The 14,302-nt window shown below is 47.1% G+C and overlaps 1 protein-coding gene across 1 annotated transcript; it reads right to left on the bottom strand.

The window, feature by feature from the left end:
• Positions 1 to 1,374: 1,374 nt before the first annotated feature.
• Positions 1,375 to 6,104, bottom strand: Spry2 (sprouty RTK signaling antagonist 2). The gene is made up of 2 exons (XM_052732512.1): positions 5,989 to 6,104; positions 1,375 to 3,206 (listed from the first exon to the last, which is right to left on the bottom strand). Exon 2 carries the CDS (start codon positions 3,153 to 3,155, stop codon positions 2,208 to 2,210), a length of 948 nt encoding a protein of 315 aa, XP_052588472.1. The 5' UTR covers positions 3,156 to 3,206; positions 5,989 to 6,104; the 3' UTR covers positions 1,375 to 2,207.
• Positions 6,105 to 14,302: the final 8,198 nt, after the last annotated feature.

The following is a 14,302-nucleotide window of genomic DNA, read 5'->3' as shown; positions in this document are numbered from 1 at the left end:
TACAGAACACTCTGAAAACTGCTTACACAGTCCAAGGAAATTTTGACTTTCAGTTTTTATACTCCCCAAAAAAGCTCTATCGATGCATAAAGCACAATGATGAACAATGCTAATTAGTCAGAATTATTGTGCTTTACAAATCTTAAGACTGCCATGAGTAAGAAACCCTGCTTCATTTTCCGACTTTCTCATTCTTCCTTAAATCACCAGTGAGAAATTTAAGAATGCACATTAAACCCAACATTCCACGAACATTCAGTATCTCCAAGTTGAAGCTAAAAGTAAACAAGCTCTAAATTAATTGAATCTTGTGTTGTTTGGAGGAAGTTCAGAGGACTGAAGGTCCTCAGACTTTAGGCAGCCATAGGGTTCCTTGAAAGCCCATTTTAAGAAACAACAGAAGACAGCTTGTCCTAAGACCTCTTCACACAAGAGAACAGGAAACAAGAGATTAAACTATAATGGCAGGTAAATAATTTCCTAGACTTCCGGGGATTCTTGGCAGCAAAGTGTTATGCTTTTGGGAAAAAAAAATCATCAGCCACCAAGTGACTAATATTTGTCAAGATGGGCTTGCAGCAGCTTGCGGTGTCTTTGTTCCCAAAGGACAGCTCTGAGCACACTGACTTTTTGCCATACTGCACCTTTTACACGGGAGCATGACTGAGTAACTCTCTATGTAATTTGATTCAGTAGGTCAGACATAGAAACTGGCATACCTGGATTTGAATTACTTGACCAAAAGAGTATGAAAAGCCCTACCAAATATGTACCTGAATCAAAACAGCATTTTTTTGTTTTTTGTTTTCCATCAACATAAAGAATCTGGTGTGATGGTGATGAACTGAGAATCTAAACCAAATATACACTAGAAAAAACAGCCAGAACCAATTAAGTCAAGAAAACCTTGTTTCCTGCTATACGGCTCCATCTGGGCATAGATATGTTCCATGTTTGACACTCAGTGTGTTGAACAAACTTGCTCCTCCAGTTTTGAGTATCTTTGGCATTCATTTTTAATACTGTATGTTAGGAAAAAATTCTAAGCATTAATCTTTTTTGGAATGTCTTCTAAAGAAGCTCAAAATAACAGACTAGAAATGCCCTGTAGAGCCAAGGCAAGCCAACGGGTCACTGGGAAGAACAGGCCGGCCAAGTCAAAGGACATTCTCATAAACTTAAAGCAACTCACACTCAAATACTCAGGTGTTGTCTGTCTTGACAGGTAGCATCATCTCTGAAAGCCACTGAACTCGCCTACTTGAAAGCAGCTGTCCTTAAAAGGGGACTTGTCCAGGAGCAAACTATTGGATTAGAATGCCTTGACAGAAATCGTGGCTTCTTGCATTTGAAAGAAACAAAAAACAGGTAAAATAAGATAAAACAAGCTCAGTTTAATTTCAAACGTTAATATATTTTCTATTTTATATTGAACATATGCATCTGTAACCCCTCATTTGCAGCAACCATCACATCCTCATAAAAGGGGCAAAATTTATGATGCCTCTTAAAATAAATATTCTTTTTTTATAAAATAATAAAACTTCAAATAAATATTCTTTACACTAAACAATATGTTGAAAAAATTAGAAAATAAAGGTTGAATTTTACTGTAACTGTACAATATACATCAAGTCCAAAGGGAAATCAGAGTCTTACAATAAAGGCTTCCTGTAAGGCAAAATACAATCTAAAAACATACTGATTGATTCACATTCTTCCGAATGTACAACATATTAGTATAATATTTTGTGACTGTGCCATGGAGTATAGCACAACTTGTTTGTTTTCACAGTTGCAAATATTATCGTATATACAAAAATATAGCACATTATCTCTGGAGAAAACAATGAGGGGGGATGTCATTTGCTAATTTACAAATTTTGCAAGGACTATTCACAAACAAAAAAAACTTTGCCTAGGAGTGTCTGCTGCTTTAGCTTATGCAGTATGTGGTCACCAACTTCCGTTCCCTTTCCTTGGAGTTCCATTAGCTGAGTTCTAGCAAGCGTATCAAGTTAAAAATGGCACATGGACAAAAAAAAAAAAAAAAAAAAAAGCATCTCACTGCAAACAACAAAACTCTAACCCTCTATGAACAGTGCCAAGATTACAACTGTTTTATTTAGTTGGTTGCATATGTGTGTTAAAAAAAAAAAGAGGGTGGGGAAACGATCCTTATTACTTAATATTCCTGATTACTAATGCTATGTCGGCTTTTCAAAGTTCCTGGGGGGGACAGTGGGAACTTTGCAGCAAACTGTGTTGGAGTTTTTACATCGGCATCCGGGCCTGTTCACGCGATCATAACACCCCTGGCACAATTTAAGGCAACCCTTGGCTGGAAGGTAACACCATAAACAAGGCAGAAAAAGAGACATGACACCCATCGCCGACCACCGGGTACAACAATGAGACTGGCTGCAGGAACACGGGTTGTCAGCACAATTGTCCTCATCGTCACTGGAGCAGTGATAGAAGAGACCCTTCACACAGCACACACAAGTCCCATAGTCAATCACGTTCTGGGCCGAGCAAAGGCACTGTTTGTCACAAATCCAGTCTGACGGCAGGGGCCTCGGGTAGGTGCACTCCTTACATTTGCACTTGCCACAGTCCTCACACCTGTAGGCATGCAGACCCAAATCTTCCTTGCTCAGTGGCTTACGCTCACCCGGCTTGAGCTCAGACTTAGGCTGCACCCGGATTATCCCATCAGCAGCCGCAGGCCCCGGGGAGAAGGATGATCCTAACAGTCTCTGTTCAGAGGAGCTGCTGCTGGTACTTGTCCTTGTACTGCTCCGAGACCCTGAGCTGACGGTGCTGATGGACCTGGACAGAGGGGCCCTCGAAGAATGGACCTGCGAGGGCTGGAGCCTGGGAGGCTGGCGGTGCTCGGGCAGACCATGGAGTCTTTCATGTTTGTGCTGAGTGGAGGGGCGAGGAGCAGGCTTGAGCCCAGGTCTTGGGACCACAGTAGGCCCCTCTGTATACTCATTGGTGTTTCGGATGGCTCTGATCTGATCCAGAGACAAGACATGTACCTGCTGGGTAAGGGCATCTCTGGGGTCCGGCTGCCCACGCTGCCTGCCACTGTCATGGGGCGCCTGCAGCAAAGGCTGCGACCCGTTGCCACTCTGAGCTCTGGCCTCCATCAGGTCTTGGTGGTGTGTTCACTCCAGCAGGCTGAGAACACATCTGAACTCCTGGAGAAACCAAGAGGAAAGAAAACGGTTTACACTCTACGACTTCCCACTCTCCACCCACCGGAATTGACTCTTCCCTTCCCACACATCCCCTGGAGAAATGGGAAATGCACTGGTGGTGGGCCAGGCCAGGAGAGCAGCCACATGACCAAGGCATGTACTCCACAGTGAAAATCCTGGCTGGCTGGACACTCACAGCTCTGTAATCTTGGGATGTGCAGCAACACAAAGCTAATCTTTGTGGGGGTCACTTAGCTAACAATCCTTTATTCAAAGAAACACACAATTTAGAAGTCTCGGGTTCAATGTGAAAATTGGAAGAAAAGTGAATGCTGGAACCTACCAGTGCTTCCAACATTTTCAGAGGTTAAATACCTTTCCGATTTTGAAACATGTTTGAATCTGCCATGACCGTTTTTTACACTAAACACCAAATACCTACAACAGCCTCGGTTTAAGTCAGCTTTTTACGTCACCCTTGCACCGAGTTGTCTAATCAGCACCTTTTCCCAATCCCATATGATATAAAAGTACATTTCGAGGACAACTAAGGTTGCGTGTTTAAAAATAAATACAGTAGTACGAAGTTATAGGATTAAAATAAGTCACTTCGAGTCCCATTAGGTATCACATGAAAACAAATTCATTAAGACCAAAACGTAATTTCCACAACTCGAGAATTAAATATCCTACAGACCTACGATTCCAGCTTTAGATTCTCAATCATTCTTCCTGTTTTATAAATAAACCATGCAAAAAATAACGCTATTTTCTCGTTTGAAAAATACCCAGAAACCACAAAGCAAGTAACAGCAATAGGAAAAGTTTTAAAAATCCGAAGTGTCACGGTTGAAACCTATCATTTTGTCAAGTAATCGCTTAAATCATAGTCATTCTTCGGTTTAAAAAGTACCATACCCTCTCCCAAGCCCTCATAAACATACAAAGGAAATAAGCAAAAACAGACTTTTAATCCAACCTTTGCTTTTTGGAGGAGGACAGAACAAGGCAGGTGACAAATGCCTCCTAATTCAGAACTACGCAGAGCTGGAAACCGGATCTGCTCACCTCCAACAGCAAGGTACACAAGGCTGTTCTTTGCTTTCACTCGGTTTATCGGCTCTATCGGCGCCCCCACACAGTCCGCAGCAGGTGGGACTCAGCCAGAACCCCGGGGACTTTTCTCCAGTCGGACTGACGCTGTCCAGGGGCCAGCCCGGCCCCTCCTGCGCGCAATCCCCAGAAGCACAGGCAGGCAGGGGGCGCGGGCGCCTCCGAAGGGGACGTGTCGTGAAATGCACGAGCACACTTCCCCCCTCCTCCACCCCCTCAGCTAAAATTTCCCCCAACCCAAGGGAACTGCCATCCAGCCCCAAGAGGGGGAGCCACTCCAACACGCCCACCCCCGCGGCAAGGTCACCACAAGGTGTTTCTGCGAAGGCCCTCAAAACGCCTGTCCCCACAAGTTTCCAAATCCGCCGCCCCGAGGAAGAGAGCCGGGCCGGGACGCACAGCTTGCACAGAAGTCTATGCACCCACGCTCCCAGAGACTCCAACGTGCAATGACCCAAGCGAGCACCGCTTGCCTGCAATCTGCACACGCCTACCTCCTTTCAGACCAAGAAGAAAAAGACGTATTTCTTAAAATGAAAGGAAAAAAAAAAAAAGCTTTATCCAGAGCCCCACTGCACACGCCAGGCGTGCAGGACTCAGACCCCTGGGATTGGAAACTTTCCGTGGGGACTTGCCGTGGAAAGCAGCATCTTTCGGAGGAAAAAAAAAGGGATTTCTACCGATCCCTGGCCGCCTCCGTCGCAGGCCCCCTCCACCCCCTGCGCTCTCCCAGTTCCTCTCCCTCCCCCTTTGAGAGTGCTTTGAAACCCCCATTAAGAACAGTGTGTGATCAGACTGAGGATTAGGGGGAAAGGACTACAGCACTAGGGTGGGGCAAACCGACACAGAAACCCCTTTGTAAAAAAGGCGTTAAGACTCCAAATCTTAAAAACAGTAACACAAAAGAGGGAGGGGGGAAACTTGCCCTCTTCTTTCTTTCTTTCTTTCTTTTTTTTTTTTTTGCCACCTACTTTCAGGTAATGGAAAACGATCGCGACCACTTGATAACTCTCTTCCTGTGCTAGGTCAGCCCAAGCGTCCAAATATAAAAAAAGCATGACCCAGGCCGACCACGAAGAACGGAAAAAAGAGAAAGCCGCACTTCCGAACCGCAGAGACGCGGCGCCAGGCTGGGCGACGCTCCCACCCGCACCGGGCTAGACTGTCCACACCGGGCAGAGGCGGGGACTCCCTCCGCCTGGCAACCTACCCTCTGCTTGTCCGCCGGGTCCTCTGCCCCGGTGAGGTGAGCAACCCAGTACCCCAGCCCCACAGGCGCCCCCCGCCGCAGGACAGGCTTTCCCACAAGTTGGCCTTCCACCGAAAGGAGGAACAGGTTAGCAACGTAAGAAGAGCCTGCAACAACGACCTGGAAAAACAGGGCTCTCGGCGACTAAGTCGCCGCCAGTGCAGGGGTAGGAGCAGAACGCAGTGGAGCGGTCCTCCGCCCCAAACCCCTTAGGGAGCGCGGTGTCGCGGGGGTGGGGGGCACTGCACCGGCGCACCCTGCAGCCCAGCCGTGGCCGAACCCATGTCCTAGGCGAAGCAGATCCACGGGGCAGCTCCCCGATCCTCCCGGGAAGCCTGCGGGTTTAGGGGGAGAGAGGAACCCGGACCCCACTCGCGGCCGGCTGTGGCTCCAGCCGGGGAAAAGCCAAACGCTCCTCACCGTGATCGCGGCTTTGCACCAACCCCTCTCCCTTGGATTCTCTTCTTTCTGCGATGTGCAAATAAATCCAGTCCCGATGCAAACTTTTCCCTTCTTTCCGAACTCTGCTTCAGTCCAACTTCCAAGTGATCGGTGGGAGGAGAAAAACAACCACGGGAAAATTTGGAACCCAATCCTCCACCGTTGGAACCCTCCCGGATTCCGGGCTAGAGAGATGACCTCCCTTACAGAAGAAGCGCACGCGGAGTATTCTTTTTTTTTTTTTTCTTTCCTTTTTTTTTTTTTTTTTCTCAATGAACAAGAGGCCGAAGCGCCGTGGTTGGCGAGTCTCTTTTTTTTTCCCCCTGGTCGACGAGAGAAAGAGAGGCGAACACGGCCTTACAAAGAACCTAAGGCCAGCAGCTCGCCAAGTCCCGGGGGCCCCGGGCTGCTTCCTCCGAGCGGAGGCTGGCGCGGGGCCGCGGGCCGGGCCGGGCGCGCGCGGGGGCCTGGGCGCTGCGCGCTCCGCCGGCCCCTGTCCTCCGCGGGCGCTGCGGCGCGCAGCTCTCGCTCGTGCAGACTGGGCGTTGCGGAGGCGCGGCGGCGAGGCCGAGGCGGGGGCGGGGGTGCGGAGGGGGAGGAGGCGGTGGGGGAGGAGGGTCTGGGGCCCGGGCGGGGATGGGGCGGGGGGGGGGGGTTGGGGGGGGAGGCGGAGAGCGGGGGGGCGGGGGGGGGCGCGCCGCTGGCCTGCGCCCTCGCCTTTCCGGAGGAGGCAGGGAGCTCTGCAGCGGCCGCGGCAGCAGTAAATGGCGTCATGTGGATCCGAGGCGGAACAGAGCAGTTGTTGTCCCAGAGGATATATCGCATCCGGTCCCAGCTCATTGGCTCCGCGGGGCTACATTCACTCACACTCCAGCGCCCGCCAGCGCTCCGAGCCGCAGGAGGCATTCAAAAGGGCAACCGCGCCGCCCCGCGCGTCCCCAGCCGCTCCTGCAGCCCGGGCGCCGTCACGCGGGGCCGCTCTGGCCACCGCGAGGTCAGTTTATCTAAGTTTCAAGGAAACACTGACCTTAAGGGTTTCCCCCCCTCCCCACCACCACCCCAAAGGCCACGAGCACGAGCCCCCCCCCAGGCTAGGCTGACTTAAGGGAACTTTCTCCCCTCGCTTCCCGGAGAGGAGAAGGGACGTTGCAAACTAACCCGGCCGCCGCACAGCGTTAGCTTGAAAAGCGACTTGCAGCTTTTTAAGATTTCGTTTGGGAGTCCATTTCGGTTCTACCTCTCGTCTCCTTTCGCCCGCCCCACCCCCTCCAATGCCCGGGGGGCGAAGAGGGTGGGGGGAGCAGGCGGGGGGGGAGGGAAAGGGGAGCGGGAAGTGAGGTGGGAGGGCTATTGGTTTATTCTTTGTCTACTGGATTAACCCGATTATACACCGGGCACCAGCACAAACCGCCTCCCCCACCTCCGAGCCTTGTACGGGAGGAACGGAATGCAGATTCGGGTTTCACGTCCCTTCAGCTCTGGCTGGGATTGGCTTTTGATTGTGTGGACTTGTAGTTTGTTAGAATTTCATTTTTAAGAAGGATTATCTATAGATGGAGGCCTTTTGAAGACTTTTTTGGTATTGTTTTGCTCGACGCAAAAGCTTTTTAAATTAATTCAGTAATACCCACGCGATTACTCAGGGCGACATCATGGACTTCCGAAATAGGGAGAGGGGGAGAGGCTCACCATTCCCCTGCAGAATTGAATTCCTCCTTCGCGGAGCCGTAAATAAAAGGAGAGTCGTCTTTCAAATCCCACTATTTGTCACCCAGAACATTCTCCTAGAAGTTCCTCTTGTTCGTGCTGCAAGTGGACTACGGTTAACCCCTTAAAATATAGAAAATACATAGGCTCTGGCCGCTGCTGGACGAAGAAAGGTGCCTGCACGTGGAAGCACCCAGCGGGTAGCTGAACTAGATCCACACACTAACGTTGCAATTGTAGCTGAGAATGTACAGAATGTTTTCCCTCCACCGCAAAAGTACCTGCTGTAAGGTCAAAATTCCCGCACAGCACCTGCGACCTTGCGCCATGCGAGGTTCCAGCCGCTGAAAGCCGGCGCTAGGGAAACGTGGAGTTTGATCTCTCTCGCTCCAGCCCTCAGCTGCTCGCTGATACCCTGGCCTCTAGCAGCCCTCTGGGGACGTATCTCTCTAGATTGTCCCTGTCACGTCATTTGCCTCGCTTGCGCGCTCGCCCTGCCCTCTCCGTGTTTCTCCACGGCTCTTCTCTCTCGCCTGGGGTTTGGAACTGGAGATGGCAGGGGAAGTGGCATGCGTTATTTCCGGGCGCTGGGCTACGTGCCCCCACCCCACGGCCGAGGGTGGCAGAGGCTTCGGCGGCCGGCTCCTTCGCTTCCTCGAGACTTTGGGCTCAGGACAGCCGGGCCTCTCGGGCCACCGCGGCTCGTGCGGCGTCCGAAACCGGGGGAGTCTCCGGCACGGGAGCGCAGGAGTCGCTGCGCTTCCCGATGGAGCCACCAGGGGGCGTGCGCCAGGCGCGGGGCTCGAACTGCTTTCTTTAGGACTCACTGCGGGTTGGAGGGGTTGCCTTTCAAAGGAGTGGGTCCGGCTGGCTTCGGGCTTTTAAGAGCTGTGTGGTATAAACGCCACGCAAGGTGGCATTTCTTACCATCGCCTTAGCCACATTCCCTTTGAGAATGAGCTGCTTCGATTCCGAAGAGCGTTAAGTTATCAGCCCAGGAGCTCGGGGGTCAAAGGCAGGCTGTGCTAGGCGGCTGGTGTGTGACCAGCAAGTGAGCTGGCCAGTGGAACACCTCCCTTCACCGTCTTGCACCCGGTGGCCGCTTCTTGGGAGACATTTGCCCCATGCCATTTCCTCTAGCGCTGCAGGAGCTCTGCCAAGAGGTCATTAGGAATCAAAGCATAAAACAGAATTTAAACCAGGAACTTCCGGATGCTTGGGAAAGAATCTAAGAATTCATACTTATCTTTCATAAATTAGAAAGGATTTTAGGCAATAATCTACTTCTCTTTTTCTTCCCAATAACCCCCACATTACTGTTTAGGAAAACATTTTACCGGTAACTTAAGACCAAAATAAATGTAAGAATCTGGATTCTTTTTAATTATTCCTTAGTCTTTATCTTACCTAATGCAATATTGTTTTTCAGTCAGTGAGGTGTATAAGCTACCATATTGTACTTCCAAAGACTGCTGTTAAAATAGAAAAGACGAATTGTATTTGTGCACACATTGTATATGCACAATGAGGAGTTTCATGAAACCATTGTGCCTCATCATCAGTTATGCTCACAAATTAAAACTGGGGTTAATTGTGGAAGAAAATCCAGGATAATGGCAGAGCTCAGATAAACATCATGAGAAAGTTCATTTTCAGATGTGTTGTGGAAAGTTCTAGAAAGAGAACCCTGATACAAGCACAGGTTTTACTACTTGTCAAACGCTGTAAAACAAGGCAAAGCAACAACAGCAAACAAACAAGTCCATGGGTCTCCACACTGCACTGATGCTCAACTCTAGGTTCCCAGGACTCATCAAGTAATATACCTCACCAGTGCTGGCTGTTGATTAGAATCTGTTGTGAGTCCTCAATTCTGGCTTCATTTTCTGAATTCATGTATTTGTAATCACAACCATAGTCTTATTCATTGGTTATTTTTAATGAAGCAGAGTGTAAACACTGGTGAATTTCACCTCCTCCAATCTTTGATAGAAGGTAGGTGAAGACTGTAAACACGCTCCACTCCGTTGGAGTTGTGTTGAGTGAGTAGAAACCTTGTTCAGGATGGTCTTTGTCAGCTAAACTAAGTTGTTTGGTTTTCTTTAAGGGGGAAAGTGGATCTTTAGATGGCTCTCAAGCCAGTTTCTTCCTGAGATTTGAATAAACCCCTTGACCTTCCTAGCTTTAGTCTTAGTTTTGAAAACTTTAGAGAAATCTTGCAAACATACAGTGTGCTTTTGAGACAAAGAATTGATAAGTATTTAGACGTTTTGTTCTATTACCAAAGGAGGTGGGATTTTTGTTTGTTTGTTTTGTATTCATATTTAAAGACAGGACAGAACACAGCAGTGTGTACTGTTTCCAGGGGTTCCAGTTTGGACCTTTCAGCCATCATTTCCTTTTACAGTCCGACCAGGACAGTAAGATTCGTTCATGCAAGGACTCTTCAGGGCCCTTCCTGCAGCAGCAAAGGACTTCGCAGTGGGCACCTTTTGATTTGTCAGCCACGACTGTTATCATTTTACGTTTTGAATTTCTTTGATTCCTCACATTCTGTTGATATTGCCTCCAGGAGGGGAATTGGGAGTGGCGTCAATAAAGAAGCAAAGGAATTCAAAATAGACCACTTGATGTCTTATCTAGATTGCTTGGAGGACTGGAAGTAGTTTATCTCTGAATCTAACCTTCTTTGCAGCTGTCCCTTATCCCTGACTAAACTGGGTACAAGATCTAGGGTTATACTAGGGTGAGAGGAGGTACTTGGGTAAGTGACCTGGAGCCGCAGACTCCCGTAGGTCTGGTGTTTTTCAGAGATCTCATATTTAGCTGGACTCTACCTGTGGTTTGTACTGGTTAATGAATGAATATTCCTGCCAGATGCTTGCGCATAGTTGCTACAAATGATACAAAGCCAGATAGGGGCTGAAAGTCTGTAACAAGGCAAGGAAAGAGTCTACCGCTGGCCTCATGAGTTTTCTCACTGCTTTTTCAATATATTTGTCCTTTGACTTAACAATTAAACTTCTTCCTTTGTGGGACTGATCTAGTCCTCTGTCCTCTCCACCTTACATTTACTTTTCTATATGTTTCTTAACCTTCGCTCCTTTTCATTCTAGAATATTTTTTTAAAACAGAGACGCTAAAGCCTAATATAAAAGAGAATGAGTAGTGGACATTAGTTTTCAGATATTACGGTTAATGTTTAGTAGCAGTAGGAAAATTTCGCTTCTGAATACATAGGATATTGTAGTTTGATTTTCAGACAAGGTCTCACTGTGTAGCTGAGTCTGGCTTGCACCTCTGTAATCCTCCTGCTTCTGCATCCCTAGTGCTAGGATTACAGGCAGGCAGACATGGGGTTCCACATCCCACATCCATGGATGTTTTAATCTTCTACTCCTCAGTGTGTGAGCATCTGGTCAGAGGGCACAGGAAGTTCAGACTGTTCTCTAGGGAAGATGTGGTCCAAACATTCCCACAACTTTGGTTATTTCGGTACAGACATGAAACTATTAAGGCCAACAGCCAGTTCCAAATCTCAGTGTACAGGTTACCATCTAAATATGTCTGGCTTGGTGACTGGAGTGTGTATACAAGATTTAGGTTATTCTCATGAGGAAGAAATGTTTTTCAATTACAGTCATTGAAATATTGTAGAGTTATATAAAAAAAGCTTTTAAAGATGCATTTGAAAGACCACACTACACAGAAGATCCAGACACTCTATATCAGGGCTGCCTTGAACTTTTTTATTTGGGTCCTGGAAATGAAACAGAATTTCTTGGATTTTTGTTTGTTTTCTTGTTAGTTTTTCAAGACAAGGTTTCTCTGTGTAACTCTGGCTGTCCTGGAACTCTTTCAGTAGACCAGGGTAACCTTGAACTCAGAGATCTGCCTGCCGTTGCCTCCAAAGTGCTGGGATCAAAGGCGTGCCGCCACACCGCTGCCGGGCCAGCTTCATAGGTTCTAACACTAATACGTCTATAGCTTAAGTGTATGATACATTTTGTGGGGTTTTCTTTCTTTCTTTTTTTTCTCCAGAAAGCCAGGTTTGGGGGTTTTGTTTTTGTTTTTGTTTTGTTTTGTTTTACTATTTGATTTTTTAAAAAGAAAGTATTCCAGTTCTATTTTCAATTAATTAAATCAAAGAATTTACTTAAGTTAGATTTTTTTTCAAGTCTTAATTTTGGAAAAGCAGATAAATATCTGGAAGCTGGAGAGATGGCTCAGCAGTTAAGAGCACTTGCTGCTCTTGCAGAGGACCTGGGTGTGGTTCCCAGCACCCACACACTGACTTGGAACTGCCTGAGACTCTTAGCTTCGCAAGATCTGATGCCCTCTTCTGGCCTCAGGGAGTAGTAGCAGATGATGCCCATATGAGATGCAAATATATACCTGCAGGCAAAACAACCATGTAAAATAAAAATAAATAAACCCTTTTTTTTTAAGTATCTGTTTAATTTTTTTCTTTCCTCTGTTTTTCAGACAAAATCTCAGTGGTCCCAGGGTGGCATGTGGCCAGAGGATGACCTTGAACATTTGTGCCTGTGCCCCTGGAGTGCTGGGATTGCAAGTATCAACGGCCAGCTCCAGTTTCTAGGCTACCAACTGAGTCACATCCTCCGCCCTGGATTTTTTTTTTTTTAAACAGGTCTCACTATGTATGTAACCCTAGCTGGTTTGGAGCTCACTGTGTAGATCAGGCTGACTCGGTCTCTCGATTGCGGGATTTCAAACCTGCTCCACCACTCCCAACTGGATTTTTTTTTTTTTTAGGGCAGAATTTAAGTCATTTGCTACTGTGAGAATTTTATTACTATGTCTTGCATGAAGTGACTGAAACAAGTTTGATTAAAGCCATAATTTTCTTTCCTTCCCTTCCCTCTTTTGCACCCTCCTCTCCCTCCTCCTCCGCACCCCCCCCCCTTTCCTAAGATGGTCTTCTTATGAAATACAAAATGTTCTCAACCTCCTTTGCTGAATTATTATTTTTTGATCCTAATTAAAAGAAAAACTTTAAGGAAACTTTATACTCCATGTTATAGGGAATAAAGAAATTAGCACAAACCTGATGACAGGTGGATATATGGGAATAAAAGTGAATTCATGAAGTTGGTTCTTTGGTGTAATTTCCCAGCCTACCTCCTTGCTACCCCACCATCCTTCACCCCACCATGGGGTACACACCTTTTTGAGGCAGGGTCTCCTCAGGACCCCTGGAATTCATCATGCAAACCGAGACGACAGTGAACTTTCAGAGAGCCTCCTGCCTCTGCTTCCCTGAGTGCTGGAATCACAGGCCACCATCCCTGGTTGAAATTTTCATTTTGAAAAGTGCATTTGGCACAAAGTATGCCTGCATTAACGATGAGACATTTTCCCAGTGCTGAGCTGTGACTTGAGATTAAGAAGTGAGCCCTGCAGTTCATGTTTAGGGATCAGTCGAAAGCCTAACTGAAAGAGGTGCATCCTGGGCAGCCTTGTAGCGTGGACAGTAGAGCCTGAACTGTCAAGTTCATGGCCTCTAAGTACGGAAGTGATAGAAGGAGCTGTGTGGTTGTTACCAAATGGTCACAGGTCCACAGATCACAGATGAAGGTCACAGGCAGTTCTAAGACCTAGGCTGTTTGCAGAGGAAATGACAGCACTTTTTTAAAAAAGCTACATTTATTTATTTATTTATTTATTTATTTATTTATTTATTTATTTGAATTGGGGAATGATGTGTGAGTGCCACAGCATGCTTGTGAAGGTCCCAGGACAACTGTAGGAATTGGTTTTCTCCTTCCATTATGTGGGTGAGGGGTTTAACTCAGATGGTCAGACAGGCTTATGCAAAAGAGTGTGTGCAAAAGGGTGGCAGATACATTTTTTTGATCTCACAGGGCTGCAGAACGGAATTTGTGTGTGGCAAAAATCAAGAATGCATAAAATATTTGTCGTATAAACTGATGAAATAAAGAGTAGCAGAAAGGGCCAGGCATGGTGGCACACGCCTTTAATCCCAGCACACAGGAGGCAGGCGTTCGAGATCAGCCAGTTTTACCGAGCAAGTTCCAGGACAGCCAGGACTACACAGAGAAACCTTGTCTTGAGTCTCCCTCACCCCGCCTATGAAAGAGAGTGGCAGGAAGAAAGTCACCCAGGAGTAGACGGTTCTGCAGTTTGTGTTTTGTGTGAGCATCCTTTACTAATTAAGAAGTGAACGTCTTACCTTTGTTCTGGTGCAGAAACTTGTTTGCATTATATTCTCCAAGATGTTAAAATCATCCACGGGCAGGCTGGGAACACAGCTTACAGAGCGTTTGTTTGCCTAGCATGTGTGAGGCCCTAAGTACAATTCCTAGCCATGAAAAAAAAAATCCATGGGAAGACTAGAAATTGTATTATTATTTGTTTATTTTAACTCACCCTCCTCTCACCTCACCCTACAAACCAGAAAAACTCAAAACAAAACAAAAACCCCTATCTGATGCTCAAAGTTGAACTGTTTTAAAGGTTGCAGAGGTCAGAGAGGTCAAGAGATCTGGATTTGGATTCAGTTGATGGTACTATGAACAAATCTGATTACGAACCTCCATTGCCC

This window comes from Peromyscus californicus, unplaced genomic scaffold (assembly GCF_007827085.1).
Source record: "Peromyscus californicus insignis strain IS unplaced genomic scaffold, ASM782708v3 Scaffold_12__1_contigs__length_115047231, whole genome shotgun sequence".
NCBI lineage: Eukaryota > Metazoa > Chordata > Mammalia > Rodentia > Cricetidae > Peromyscus > Peromyscus californicus.
This window is presented reverse-complemented; position numbering and strand designations above follow the sequence as displayed.